At 39.8% G+C, this 15,900-nt stretch overlaps 1 protein-coding gene across 2 annotated transcripts in view; it reads left to right on the plus strand.

Annotated features, from left to right (window-relative positions):
- The window catches only part of LOC126334642 (protein brunelleschi), a 249,443-nt gene that overhangs the window by 56,646 nt on the left and 176,897 nt on the right, over positions 1-15,900 (plus strand). For both annotated transcript variants that reach the window (XM_049997084.1, XM_049997085.1), the window contains exons 5-6: positions 8,466-8,710; positions 9,161-9,561. In XM_049997084.1, the coding sequence (XP_049853041.1) occupies positions 8,466-8,710; positions 9,161-9,561 (646 nt within the window). The remainder of the gene's footprint in view (positions 1-8,465; positions 8,711-9,160; positions 9,562-15,900) is intronic.

A 15,900-nucleotide genomic window follows, 5' to 3' on the forward strand; every position in this document is an offset into this window, starting at 1 on the left:
TATCACATCATCTGTGATATTACAGACGCTGGACCCGATACACCATTGTTGGGTATGATGGTCAACTGGTGCTTTTGGGACAAGCCTTGTGATCAACCTCCTAGCAAAGACAGGGGTTGCATCGTTGTGGGTTCCATGCCAACAGTTGATTGGTTATGTGTTAAGCATCCACTGATCCCCAGAACATCCAAGTTGCCGTGTCCTCTTCCCAGATCAAAAAAATGTTCAAATGTGTGTGAAATGTTATGGGACTTAACTGCTAAGCTCACCAGTCCCTAAGCTTACAGACTACTTAACCTAAATTATCCTAAGGACAAACACACCCATGCCCAAGGGAGGACTCGAACTTCCATCAGGACCAGCCGCACAGCCCATGACTGCAGCGCCTTAGACTACTCGGTTTCCAGATACAGCGAACCACCTCCTGTAATGGTGGCCCAGGTATGGGCTTATTATTGCCATCTGCATCCAGTCCCTTTTTTCTGAACTCCAACTTCCTCTCCTCCCCCCCCCCCCTCCCAACCACCACCACCACCACCACCACCACCACCACCACCACCACCACCACCTCCTCTTCTTCTCTGGGCCCACAGTCTTACACCCCTGTGGTGCATCTCCTGTACTGACCCATCAAAAGGTCATCCTGAGGCCTTCCGCCACCAGTTCTTCTCCATTCTTGGCATTTTTCGGGGTTGAGAAGTAGACTGAACTGATGGCTCAACAGTTGCTATTTACACTGGCTTTACTTACATTCATGCGGGATGTAATCCTTACTGTATAGCCGCAGTGTTTTTGCTGCAGAGTAGATAGCTATCTCTCATGCACTTGAGCATATCCATTGCTGCACCTCTGAGTCTTTCCTCACCTGTAACGACTTGTGGAGCAGTTTACAAGCTTTTGACCAGTGCTACCCTCACCATCCTTTGATCATGACTATCCAGGATTCCCTTTTTTTTGTTATTGAACAATGTGGATGCTTTATCTGGGTCCTAGGTCACATTGGGGTCCCAGGAAATGAACTCGTAGACTGACTGGACAAATTGGCTACTAGCAAGCTGCTTCTTGAGATTCGTATTCTGGAATCAGATCTTGTTTGGTATGACACCATTTGAAATACAGAATGGCATACTCTGACTTTGCTGAACAAACTACAGGTGATAAAGGAGCCCGCAAATTCATGGATGTCCTCCATGCAAGCATCTCCCAAAGACTCCATGGTCCTTCGCCAGCTCCACATTGACCGTACTTGGCTGACTCACAGTCATCTCCTCCGTCGTGAGAATCAGCGCTTCATTAGTGTTAGGGGTACCTGTTTGATTGTGGTTCAAATTTTGCTGGACTGTTCTCACCTAGCTGCCCTGTGGCAGACTCTTAAATCTTCCTGACTTGTTACTCCTGGTGTTAGCTTATGATGTGTCGGTATCTGAACTTGGTTTTAGGGTTTATTTGTGAAGAGGGTTTCCCCACTTCCTCTAAGGGAGGGCACCTCAGCCTTGACGGTCCACTGAGGGTTTGGCATATGCCCCTGAATGGGCACTGGCTGTCTGGGCTCGGTGGTCTACTCCAGCCCTCACTCTTCTCCTCCCCCCCCCCCCCCCCCTCTTCACCACACACACACACACACACACACACACACACACCACCTCACATGTTCTGTTTGATACAGTGTTCTTCCTCTGTTTTCGTGTGCTTCTCTTGCTCTGCCTGTGTCGCTAATCTTTTTCTGGGTATTATTGGGAGGGATGCTTCTGGTAAGAGGCAGGGGGCATGTCCCCCCTCACACTTTTTGCTTTTGGGGGCCTGTAGCTGCTCCCTGGGTGGGGCACCTCACCCACCTTCCTTTCACCCGTTTTCTTTTTCCTTGCTCCTTCTGTAGGTTTTGTTGATATTGGGTAGACTTTGGAATTTTCTTTCTTTGGGTTTCATGCACTGGGCCCTCCTTTAGTGTGTAGTTTTTTTACTTGCCTGTTCCAGGTTGGAGGAACTGATGACCTCAAAATTTGGTCCCTTAAATCAACCAACCAGAAACTTTTGCTTTGACGAAAGTTGGTTGCAGCATGCATTACAATGCAGGAGTTGTGAGAACTACATCTTCCACAATTTCCAGAACCCTAAGAAGGTACATGGAAACCCAAGAGTGACTACTATGTACAATTTCAAGTTCTCTGCAACTGTCACACTGCTGCCATTGAAACAAGAAATGAATTCCTCCAAGTACAAGGGAGTTACTGAGAGAGTCATCCAAAGAAGCCAGTTCTCAATTCAGAAGACCTGCTACAGACGCACAACTCACCGGACTTGACTCCATTTTGCAAGGGCATATCCCAGCTGGAGAGGACAACAGTGAGTGTTCATCAATGTGTAATGATTCGGCCTGCGATCACCAGATGGTGGAAAGAGGGTGTGGGCCTGGAGAAAGATATGCCTGATGCATATTCCTATCCAGCCTTTTCAGGGTGGTTTTCTGACGGTGTAGACGATAATCGGTATGATTGCAAGGACAGATTTGGTTTATGTGGTGCATGGGAGCCTTACAGAGTACCAGTATGTGGAGAAAATCCTTTTGGAACATATTGTGCTTTTTGCACCATTTATTGATTTTATCCTAACTCATGATAATGCATGTCCACATGTGAGAATTATGCTAGAGTTTTTTGATGAAGCGGAGATTCACATTATGGCTTGGCCTGATCTGAATTCTATTGAGCATGTATGGGACCACCTGATGAGAAGGGCCCATCAGTACTATTCAGAGATCTTATGGGGTCTGCAGGAGGTGCTCCTAAAAGAATGTGAGATAATTCCTCAAGAGGACATGGCAGATCAACCAAGAGGATGCCTGAAAGGTTATGTTCTGTGATTTTTCAAGAGGAGGTAATACACACTTTTGAAGATGCGAAGATAGGCCAGCAAAATGAAGTTTGAAGTGTAGATAGCTAAAACAGAAATAAATTACTTCATGAACACTCCCAACATTGGCTTGGAGTGTGAATCCATTCATGTTATTTCTGCATCTCGTACTTAATCTCGGACCTCCGGGTGGGGACTACTCAGGAGGACGTCGTTATCAGGAGCAAGAAAATTGGCATTCTACGGATCGGAGCATGGAATGTCAGATCCGTTAATCGGACAGGTAGGTAAGAAAATTTAAAAAGGGGAAATGGATAGGTTAAAGTTAGATATAGTGGGAATTAGTGAAGTTCGGTGGCAGGAGGAACAAGACTTTCGGTCAGGTGACTACAGGGTTATAAACACAAAATCAAATAGGGGTAATGCAGGAGTAGGTTTAATAATGAGTAGGAAAATAGGAATGCGGGTAAGCTACTACAAACAGCATAGTGAACACATTATTGTGGCCAAGATAGACACGAAGCCCACGCCTACTACAGTAGTACAAATTTATATGCCAACTAGCTCTGCAGATGATGAAGAAATTGATGAAGTGTATGATGAGATAAAAGAAATTATTCAGGTAGGGAAGGGAGAAGACAATTTAATAGCCATGGGTGACTGGAATTAGAGAGTAGGAAAAGGAAGAGAAGGAAACATAGTAGATGAATATGAATTGGGGCTAAGAAATGAAAGAGGAAGCCACCTGGTAGAATTTTTGCACAGAGCATAACTTAATCACAGCTAACACTTGGTTCAAGAATCATGAAAGAAGGTTGTATACATGGAAGAACCCTGGAGAGACTAGAAGGTTTCAGATAGATTATACAATGGTAAGACAGAGATTTAGGAACTAGGTTTAAAATTGTAATACATTTCCAGGGGCAGATGTGGAATCTGACCACAATCTATTGGTTATGAACTGTAGATTAAAACTGAAGAAACTGCAAAAAGGTGGGACCTGGATAAACTGACTAAACCGCGGGTTGGACAGAGTTTCAGGGAGAGCATAAGAGAACAATTGACAGGAATGGGGGAAAGAAATACAGTAGAAGAAGAATGGGTAGCTTTGAGGGATGAAATAGTGAAGGCAGCAGAGGATCAAGTAGGTAAGAATACGAGGCCTCGTAGAAATCCTTGGGTAACAGAAAAAAATATGGAATTTAATTGATGAAAGGAGAAAATATAAAAATGCAGTAAATGAAGCAGGCAAAAAGGAATACAAATGTCTCAAAAATGAGATCGACAGGAAGTGATAAGCAGGGATGGATAGAGGACAAATGTAAGGATGTAGAGGCTTATCTCATGAGGGGTAAGATAGATACCGCCTGCAGGAAAATTAAAGACCCCTTTGGAGAAAAGAGAACCACTTGCATGAATATCAAGAGCTCAGATGGGAACCCAGTTCTAAGCAAAGAAGGGAAAGCAGAAAGGTGAAAGGAGTGTATAGAGGGTCTATACGAGGATGCTGTTCTTGAGGACAATATTATGGAAATGGAAGAGGAGGTAGATTAAGATGAAATGGGAGATATGATACTGCGTGAAGAGTTTAACAGAGCACTGAAAGACCTAAGTCGAAACAAGGCCCCTGGAGTAGACAACATTCCATTAGAACTACTGACAGCTTTGGGAGAGCCAGTCTTGACAAAACTCTACCATCTGGTGAGCAAGATGTATGAGGCAGGCAAAATTCCCTCAGACTTCAAGAATAATGTAATAATTCCAATCCCAAACAAAGCAGGTGTTGATAGATGTGAAAATTACCGAACTATCAGTTTAATAAGTCACAGCTGCAAAATACTAACACGAATTCTGTACAGACGAATGGAAAAACTGGTACAAGCCGACCTCGGGGAAGATCAGTTTGGATTCCGTAGAAATGTTGGAAAACGTGAGGCAATGCTGATCCTACGACTTACATTTCTAGCATTTGTACACTTAGATAAAGCTTTTGACAATGTTGACTGCAGTACTTTCTATCAAATTCTGAAGATGGCAGGGGTAAAAGGGAAAAAGTGGTTGGGAAGGAAGTGAGACAGGGTTGTAGCCTCTCCCCGATGCTATTCAATCTGTATACTGAGCAAGCAGTAAAAGAAACAAAAGAAAATTTCGGAGTACGTATTAAAATCCATGGAGAAGAAATAAAAACTTTGAGGTTCGCCGATGACATTGTGATTCTGTCATAGACAGCAAATGACTTGGAAGAGCAGTTGAACGGAATGGATAGTGTCTTAAAAGGAGGATATAAGATGAACATCAACAAAAGCAAAATGAGGGTAATGGAATGTAGTTGAATTAAGTCGGGTGATGCTGAGGGAATCAGGTTAGGAAATGAGACACTTAAAGTAGTAAAGGAGTTTTGCTATTTAGGAAGTAAAATAACTGATGATGGTCGAAGTAGAGAGGATATAAAATGTAGACTGGCAATGGCAAGGAAAGCGTTTCTGAAGAAGAGAAATTTGTTAACATCGAATATAGATTTATGTATCAGGAAGTCGTTTCTGAAAGTATTTGTGTGGAGTGTAGCCACATGTGGAAGGGAAATATGGACAATAAATAGTTTAGACAAGAAGAGAATAGAAGCTTTCGAAATGTGGTGCTACAGAAGAATGCTGAAAATTAGATGGGTAGATCACATAACTAATGAGGAGGTATTGAATAGGATTGGGGAGGAGTTTGTGGCACAACTAGACTAGAAGAAGGGATCGGTTGGTAGGACATATTCTGAGGCATCGAGGGATCACCAATTTAGTGCTGGAGGGCAGCGTGGAGGGTTAAAATCGTAGAGGAAGACCAAGAGATGAATACACTAAGCAGATTCAGAAGGATGTAGGCTGCAGTAGGTATTGGGAGATGAAAAAGCTTGCACAGGATAGATTAGCATGGAGAGCTCCATCAAGGCAGTCTCAGGACTATAGACGATGACAACAACAACAACAACAACAACAAAAGAAATCATCATTGGTGATGTTCAGTGGCATCTCTGCTGCGATCATCTTTACTGCTGGGACAACAGTCCCTTTTTCACTGCCCGTCTCCAGCAGCAATCAATCAATGATTGCCAGGAAAGTCATTCCCTTTTTACTTTGATTTTATTATCTTTCATATCTTTCTCTGATATTGGCAATACTATTAGATTTTTACTTATATTGACCTCTACTCAATCTGTGTAGAAGTGTGTTCATTATATTACTGTTGCACACTTCACATGCCCAATTTTACTCCAACTTTTATTTTTCACTTTAACTCTTAACATTGTCATTGTTCTGTACATCACTGCCGTGTACACAATGAAGAACAGTCATACAGCTATTAATTCTTATTAGGAACACTTGTTCTCCAAACAAAAGGCAATTGATCTTGTACTCTATTCCCTTAATTCACTATAAAACCAACAAATCAGTCATTGTTACTTTTGTTTTTAACTATTATTATTATTATTATTACCTCTGTTACTAGTATTCTTACAGTTGTTGAGTATTCTCATTATTTCATTCTGACTTCACACACATTCCTTACAATCACACATTGGAAAAATTCAGACTGCTATGGTAGACGAAGTGAAAGTAAGATTGGGAGAGGGGCCATAGGAAGGAAAGCATGAGTATCTATGCATTTAGCAATCAAGAATTCCAGAAACTTTATGATATATAGTTTACAAAACAAAACTGTTCACATGGAAAATGGTGAAGTCCTAAATCAGTCATTCTGGGTGTGTGCACCACCTGTGGCAACACTTCCCCTTGTGTTGGGTTATAGCAACAATATATTGTAATACCAGCGTGATGCACTACTCACAACATTGGAAATTAATTCCAAGTAAATGTTATACACAGAAGTATAGGATCTAGATCTACATCTGCATCTACAAGGATACTATGTAAATCACATTTAAGTGCCTGGCAGAGGGTTCATCAAACCACATTCACAGACCTATCTTATTCCGGTCTAATATAGCACACAGAAAAAACGAACACCTTTACCTTTCCATGTGAGCTCTGATTTCCTGTACTTTATTATGGTGACTGTTTCTCCCTTTCTAGGTCAGCATGACTTTCTGTCAGTTACTACAAACTGCGACCTCTGGCACAAAATCATGAATCTAGTCATGTAACTGGGACGATATTCCATAAGCATGCTACTCCACTACAAGCCCCTTGTATGGTACAGTATCAAAAGCCTTCCAGAAATCCAGAATCAATTTGAAATCTCTTGTCAATAGCCTTCTGCACTTCATGCGAGTAAAGAGCTGCCTGTGTTTCACAAGAACAATGTTTTCTAAATCCATGCTGACTGTGTGTCAATATACCATTTTTTCAAGGTAATTCATAATGTTCAAACACAGTATATGTTCCAAAATTCTTCTGCATATTGACATTAATGATATGGGCCTGTAATTTAGTAGATTACTCCCATTATCTTTGTTGAAAATTGGTGGGGTCTGTGAAACTTTCCAGTCTTTGCGTACGGATCTTTTGTTAAGAGAATGGCTGTATATGATTGTTAAAATGGAGCTATTGTAGCAGCATACTCTGAAAGGAACCTAACTAGCAGACAATCTGGACCAGAAGACTTGGTCTTTGTGAAGTGATTTAAGTTGCTTCACTACACTAGGGATATTTACTTCCACGTTGCTCATGTTGGCAGGTGTTCTTGATTCGAATTCTGGATTATTTACTTCATCTTCTGTGGTGAAGGGATTTCAGAAGGCTTTGTTTAGTAACTCTGCTTTGGCAGCACAGCCTTCAGTAGTATCTCCATTGCTATCATGCAGAGAAAATATTTATTGTCTCTTGCCACTAGCATACTTCGCATATGACCAGAGTGTTGGCCTCTTTGGATTTTCTGCCAGGTTTAAAGATAACGTTTCACTGTGGAAACTATCATAAGCATCTCATATTGAAGTCTATGCTAAATTTTGAGCTCTGTAAAAGTTTGCGAATGTTGGAGATTTTGCTTCTGTTTAAATTTGGCATATTTCTTTCGTTGTTTCTACAGCAGAGTTTTGACCCGTTTTGTGTACCAAGGAGGATCAGCTCCATCGTTTGTTAATTTATTTAGTATAAATCTCTCAGTTGCTGCCGATACTATTTCTTTGAATTCAAGCCACATCTGGTCTACACTTACATTGTTAATTTGGAAGGAGTGGAGATTGTCTCTCAGGGAGGCCTCAAGTGAATTTTTATCTGCTTTTTTTGAACAGGTCTTTAAGTGCCAATTACCCATAAAAAATTTTATGCCTATACACTAAAAGGCCATTTTATTTCCCAAATGAAATGTAGTTTTTCTTGCATAACTGTCACCTACTTCCTCACCCTAAATATTTAGATCCTTGTCTATATGTTCTTTAAACAGTTGTAGTTGTGTACATATTAACTTTTCATAATTTTTGTTACTGAACTTTTTTGCTCACTGACTTGGTCATTTGCTGCTCCACTCAAAGAATTAAAAAAAAGTGTATATCATTTTGTTTACTGTGTTACATTCATAACCTTTTAGAAAATATTTTTCTGTCCATTCTTAGTGAAATATTCAGTGTCAGTTTCTGTTTTACTTCGTTATCCCCAAAATTTCAGGCAAATATGATGGTCAACAAGAATTGAATGAACTGTGTAGAGTACATGAATCTTTGAAAGTAAAGTATTCATCTACGCTGTTTGATTCACGCAGTGTACTACTTGGCCTACCTGCTTGTAATAGCTATGCAATTGATGCATCTGGCAGTACTGGAGATGAAAATATCCTTCGTACTCCTTCTAACTTCAAGACAAGAGCCCTTTTTTATCGCGATAGTGAATCTTGTGAAGGTATTGAGACTCAGGTAAGCTTATATTTGGTATGACTCATACATTTACAAAGATTTTATATTCTGTTAAGTAATGTATGAAGTAAAAAAGTTAGGAAAGAACAGACTCACAAATGTTAAAAAGCATTGCATTTAGGAACCAATAACAAAATTTGGAAGAAAATTAATTGCAAGATAGAACATTTGTTCACCTTGGGACTCTACTTGTTCTTCTATTGCCATGGGAATCAATTGAAGTCAAGCTGCATCTCAAAAAATGTTCCGATTTGTGCTTCTGCCATCCTAACCTTTTTTTCCCCCCTCTATATTTTGTGAGACTAATTTCCATCAAGCAGAATGTTGGTCAGTGAGCTATTGCAGTTGAGCCTCCAAAATAGTTTTAATGATGCACCTTATTGTTAATATAGTTTTAATGATGTATTTATATAATAATTACTCTAAATTTTATTTTATTATTTTTGTTAGGTCTCAGAGTTTCTGTCATCACTCTTTTGGGTATTGGAATCCAAGCGTCTGGAGCGAAGTCGTGAAAAAATTGATCGGGTGTCTCTTCTTTTGGCTCCCTTTGAAAAAAAAGATTTTGTAGGCTTGGACCTAGAATCACGAAGTAGCCGTAAGCGATGTGTTGGCAGGATGACAAAGCACCTTGGAGATTTGTCACTTCAAGCAGGAATGCTAGGAGATGCTCTTAGCTACTACAGTTCTGCTGCTGACATTTTGCGCTCAGTAAATGATTGGTTATGGCTGGCTGGAGCTTTTGAAGGCTTGTGTGCTGCATCCGTGGTTGTACTATATCCTGATTTATCACGAAGTGTTCCATTACAACGAAATGCATCACTACAAGAGGGCAGCCCTGGCAAACAAAGGTAGGAACTGGTATATATTTAATACTACTGAATATAATTTTTCATTTATTGCTATCATTTTAATCTCTTGATTTTCAAATAGTCCAGTTAATAAGTAACAGTTCACCTTAGTTCACCACTGTGGTTTGTGTGTGTGTGTGTGTGTGTGTGTGTGTGTGTGTGTGTGTGTGTGTGTGTGTGTGTTTTACTATCTTCTTTTGCTGTTCTTCTCCTGCAATTGGAATGACTCGTTACCCTCTCCCTTAAAACCCACATCCTTTCGTCTTTCCCTCTCCTTCCCTCTTTCCTGAAGAAGCAACCGTTGGTTGCGAAAGCTTGAATTTTGTGTGTATGTTTATGTTTGTTTGTTTGTGTATCTATCGACCTGCCAGCGCTTTAGTTTGGTAAGAGGGAAACATTCCGCGTGGGAAAAATATATCTAAAAACAAAGATGATGGGAGTTACCAAACAAAAGCACTGGCAGGTCGATAGACACACAAACATACACACAAAATTCTAGCTTTCGAAACCAACGGTTCCTTCTTCAGGAAAGAGGGAAGGAGAGGGAAAGACGAAAGGATGTGGGTTTTAAGGGAGAGGGTAAGGAGTCATTCCAATCACGGGAGCGGAAAGACTTACCTTAAGGGGAAAAAAGGGACAGGTGTACACTCTCTCGCTCTCTCTCTCTCTCTCTCTCTCTCTCTCTCTCTCTCTCTCTCACACGCACACACACACACACACACACACACACACACACACACACACACACACACACACACACACACATCCATCCGCACATACACAGACACAAGCAGAGATCAGATGGGAACTTTAAGTGTGAGGCCTTTGGGGGTAATACCAAATGTCAGACAAGCCTGAGAAAATAAAATATGAGAGCGTAATCTGCCTAGGGCGAAGGCATGTTTGTGGAGGGAATGTAAATAAAACTTAATGGGATCGTTGTGGGGTGTTGTGAGGGTGACATGGTATTAGGAGGTGGAAAGTGTAACATGAAGCTGAAATGAAAATTAAAATAAAAATATATGGGGAGAGATAAAGGTAAACTAGAATGCAACTGGAGATCTGGTGTAAAAAAAGGCGAAAAAGTGTTGGTTAAAGCTGGGCTATGTTGATCCTGTGGTGAACTTGGGTTGGTAGACAACGATGTGCATAAAGGTTAGGTGTTACCGCCAAAACACGTTAAAGGATGGAGCAATTAGGGAAAATTTCGAAAAAACTACGTGTAAATATATTAAAAGGAGTGGTTTTTTGGTTGCAGATTAAGAAAATGAGGATAACAATTGTCTGACGAAAAAATGATGACATTAAAACCTGTGGGATGCGGGTAAAAATGACCAGTGACATGGGAAAAATGGAAATAAAGTGAAAGTTATTAGAACTAGCCAAAATGGTTGTTTAATAGGTGAAAGGAAATGTTAGTGAGCTAGAAACAGTTGATTTTATAGTAGCGGTAATGATGAAAGTGGAAAAAAAATTTTTTTTAGGTTATCGATTGGAAGTGGGTTACGTATTAATTTGATCTCTGCCCGAACTCTTTACCTTTACAAATGTCTGCTTGTGTCTGTGTATGTGTGGATGGATATGTGTGTGTGTGCGCGAGTGGTCACCTGTCCTTTTTCCCCCCTAAGGTAAGTCTTTCCGCTCCCAGGATTGGAATGACTCGTTACCGTCTCCCTTAAAACCCACATCCTTTCGTCTTTCCCTCTCCTTCCCTCTTTCCTGAAGAAGCAACCGTTGGTTGTGAAAGCTAGGATTTTGTGTGTATGTTTGTATTTGTGTGTGTGTGTCTATTGACCTGCCAGCACTTTTGTTTGGTAAGTCACATCATCTTTGTATATATATATCACTCTTGCTTCAGTTTTTGTATTTCCTATTTATCATATTTATTTATTTATTTGAATTTCACTGATATGGTCCTCTTACTGCTAGTGATTGTTAATAAAACTGAAGATGAGTATTCAGTTCAATTTAATTTTTATTTAGTTCTGCAGGACTGTAATAATTGTGGTGACCAATTCAAATTCACCTACACAGGTCGGAATATGGCTACCCCTGATCATTTACAGTGACAACTAAAAATTTGCCCATTTGATGTAAGGCTGTTTTCCAGTATACACTTTGTTCCTCTAGGGTAGGTGCCCATTGATCACCCAATATATTGTGACTTTTTGCAAGGGGCTGAGTGTGGGGGTACTGTCAGGTCTAGGTCTTCTAGCAATATCTTCCTCAATTCATGTACATAAGAAAACAAATATTTAGAATACGAAGTATACACAACACTATGGACATACATGGTTGTAAATGTTGAAACTTTAGTAATAAAGTTGACATCACCTACCCAATCAGGACAGTAATAAGCTAAGTACTAATTAAAACATTTATTTTTGTATTTTGTCAGTGCAGTGCTGTGTGAACACTTCGACCCCCCCTTTTTTTTTTAACTTTTAGCATTGATAATTTATGAACACATGTACAAAAAATGGATTGTGATCAGAACAATGATATAAATATGCCAAACCTACCAGCTTCAACAAGTGACTTCAAACAGGACGTAGCTGATAGAGACATGTTTCAAGATGTGTTGGACAATAGTCTACCAAAACAGTTAAATCACATCAGATTTTCAGACAGTAGCATGTTAGATTCTAGTCCAGACAATGTGAAACAACTACAGTCACATGTAAGAAAGACTATGCTGAGTGAAAAACCCAAACAGTTAAGTTTACAAGACATTTTTACTGCACTAATGTCGTCGATGAAGGAAGGGGGGAGGAAAGGAAAAACTTGAAAAAAATTGGAATATGAAGTGATAGACGTAAGTTCTCTATGTATAGGAACTGTTTTTGAAGTCTCAGAAATAATGATACCAAGTCAAGAACTAATAGCTATATCAGTGTACCGCTCTTGTTAGCAGTAACACAAAATTGTTGATAGAAAATCTAAATGACAAACCCACTAGGCTCAGTCCTGCTTAGGTAATATAATATGCAACTTTCAGCCAAATAAAACTGAATTTGTTACTGTAAACCTCAGGATATCAGATCATGCAGATCTAGCTTAGGCACTCCCTAAACAATAAAACAGACACTCCTTTGACTGAACTGGGAAGAGTAATGAGGCCAGTCAGTGAACATAAATTGAATCAGTAAAAAACCAATCTTTAGTTTAATCACCTCTTTTGTTATGCACAATTGGATGACCATTAATTGTAATAAATTTTCATGGGTAAAAAAATTATTGGCTGGGTCTAGTGGTAGTATTAAAGAAAAAATACTCATCTTGTTTTTTGTTGATCTCCGTCAATCCATTGCTTGAATTTCTTCTGTCTGGAACTCGGATTCTCTTGTAGGTGTCGACATGTCTCGTGAGTAATGTTAGATGACAAACTGATTTGTATGTAATTTTCATATTTAATAATCTTAGATGCCTTGGTGCAATCAATTACAATATTCACTCAGCGAAATACATTCCATTTGTACACAACCCAAATTTACAATTTGTTCAATAACTGAGAACAACAGAAAAACTTTACATCCATCCATCCATCCATCCCTCCTGCCAGAAAAACACAACACAACTTGCACACAGTTAACGTCATTCCAAAGTACATTGGTAAAGATATAGTCATACTAAGATCGAAATGTAGAACATTAAATCGAAAATAATTTACAGAAAATGAAATACACTCAGAAAAAATTAGATTTTTGTTAGATGTAATTTTTCTGTTGAATTTTGTACAAATAGTAATTAGCAATTTTGAAGAAAATAAAATATTAATGCATTAGGGGAAACAAGAGAAAAACTACAACTCAACAATAGGTAATTTTAACTTGAATGCAGAAAATAATAAGATAAATTACTTGTTCTCTTATACACTTAACATCCTAAAGTTAATCAATCTTTGAAAAGTTAATACTATTTTGAAAACAATCTTTTCTGCTACTTTCATCACAACTGTAAAATACGATACCACTTGCAATATTGTAGATTAAGATACCAATTTCACTACCAAAAAATGTGATTCCATATCTCAGAAGCAAGTCCTCTGTGCCTCTTTGGCACTACCATGGCTTTCAATACCATTTTACATTGTTAATAGTTCATGAAGTACTGTGTGCAGCCAAGACACTACTAAAATGTCAAAGCATTTGATGAAGTTCTATGTGCTAAGCACTGCTCAGTTCCAGGATACTAGTATGTGTGTAGTAGTTCAAATATAAATCTGATATGCTAACATGACACAACTACAATTGGGGATACCACACGGAAAAATATCTCACATAACTAAAAGATCTTTATGAAAATTTTAAGTTAAAGTCCAGTTGAGGATACCATGTAGTATGTTTAAACACACAGCTAAGTTCACTATCAATGTGGTCCAACTCATAGTTGAGGATACTATACATAAAGAAAGAAATCTACCGCCACTAACCAGATTAGTCAACCAAATGCTACACCAAGGAATCTCCCAGACTTCCTGAAAATTACTATTGTAAAACCTATCCAGAAGAAAGGTGATAAGGCATCTCATAATAACTATTGTCTCATGTCACTCATGCGAATCATATCAAAAATTATAGAATATTGTGTGCACAAATAGATGAACCAGCATATTGAGCAAAATAATCTATGTAGCTCCTCACAATACAGGATTTGTATAAAAAGTAATGAGCTTGTAAATCAAAATTTATCGTAGATATCACTACAGCCACTTAGTACACTTCTGTGTATGACCCTAGAGAGTCAACAACCCACTGCATGCAAGATTTCCATGCTTCAGACTTTGCAGTGAACGCTGAGTCTGGGATGGCCTTCAAAGCCTTCGTTGTGGTGGCTTGGACCTCCTCCAGGGTCCCATGATGGTGTCCTTTCAGGGACGTTTTTAGTTTGGGGAATAAAAAATAATGTACGTCGTGGTCACATCGGAATGGTAGGGGAGCTAGGGGAACATTGGAATCCCTTTCTTGGCAAGGTAGCTGGCCACCATGAAGCATGTGTGACTTGGCGCATTGTCATGATGCGGCTTCCAATTGTCAATGATGGCTGGCCTCACACGATGGACCCTGGCTTTCCGTCTCTTGATCACTTCACAGTAAAAAGCACCATTGACAGTTTGGCCTTGGAGCACAAACTCGTGATGAACCACATCTCTGACGTCAAAAAACACAATCGGCATGGCTTTCACCTTCAACTTGCTCATGCGAGCCTTTGTTGGACTTAAGGATGCTGTGGTGTTCCATTTGCCACTCATGCACTTTGTCTCTGGGTTGCACTGAAACACCAAGGTTTTGTATCCAGTGATTATCTAAACATTCCAGATCAGCCATCTTCAAGGCTCTGGAGGTCGTCTTGGCAGGTGTCCACATGTGCTTGCTTTTGAACGTCTGACAATCTTTGACACCATCTTGGCGCATATCTTCCTCATCAATTATTCTTTGGTGATGGTGTTGCGCACTGTCATTTTATCAAGTCTGAGGTCATCTGCTATCATCCTGACACTCATCTGACAGCCGGTGTTCAATAAAACGTGCACACAGTTGACATTTTTGTCAGTTTTGCTGGTTGACAGGCATCCAGATCGGTCCCCGTCCACAACGCTCCCCCCCGCCCACTTCAAAGCTCTTCACCCAACTGAAAATGTGGGGTTTTGATGGGCAATCCTGCCTGTACATATCCAGTGTTTTCGTACCCGACTTTTTTAGTTTCGCACAAAACTTGATGGTGTAACATTGCTCGATCATGTGCTGCATGTTGTGCCATGACCAACGACTTTGCAACGTGTCCACTAAACAAGCGATGCAAGTGTGCGCCGTGAAGTACAGTCGTGTTAACAAAAAATAGTCTTATTACTTTTTATACAAACCTTGTATGGTTCAAGATCTTATCTTTCCACTGTCAAACAGTTGAGACTATCAACACAGAAATATGAGGGTTGGAACTTTAACAGTGGCAACTATTTATTTTCAGCTCGTACAAAATAGATTTGTGTTTCAAAGTTTTACTGACCTTCAAAGTAGTCACCAATATTGTGTATAATGCGTTGCTAGCAATGTGGAAGTCGTAGGATACTCATAGAGCAGTGCCAGTTGTGTTGACAGTTTGAGTGGTGCAGTCTATTGCCCGACTAATTTGTAGCAGTTCTGAAGCGAATGCCGTGAAGTGTTTCCTTCAGTTTAGAAATAGAGTTTAACTCAGGAGAGCTTAAGTCAGGGGAGTGCATTAGGTGATATAGCATTTAGCAGCCTCATCAGTCAAACAAGCAGTTTGCTCTGTACAAGTTTGAGCATTGTCCTGCAAGATGATTGTCAGTTCCTTCAGAAAGTGTCATCACTTCTGTCT

Source organism: Schistocerca gregaria, chromosome 2 (genome assembly GCF_023897955.1).
Source record: "Schistocerca gregaria isolate iqSchGreg1 chromosome 2, iqSchGreg1.2, whole genome shotgun sequence".
NCBI classification, from domain to species: domain Eukaryota; kingdom Metazoa; phylum Arthropoda; class Insecta; order Orthoptera; family Acrididae; genus Schistocerca; species Schistocerca gregaria.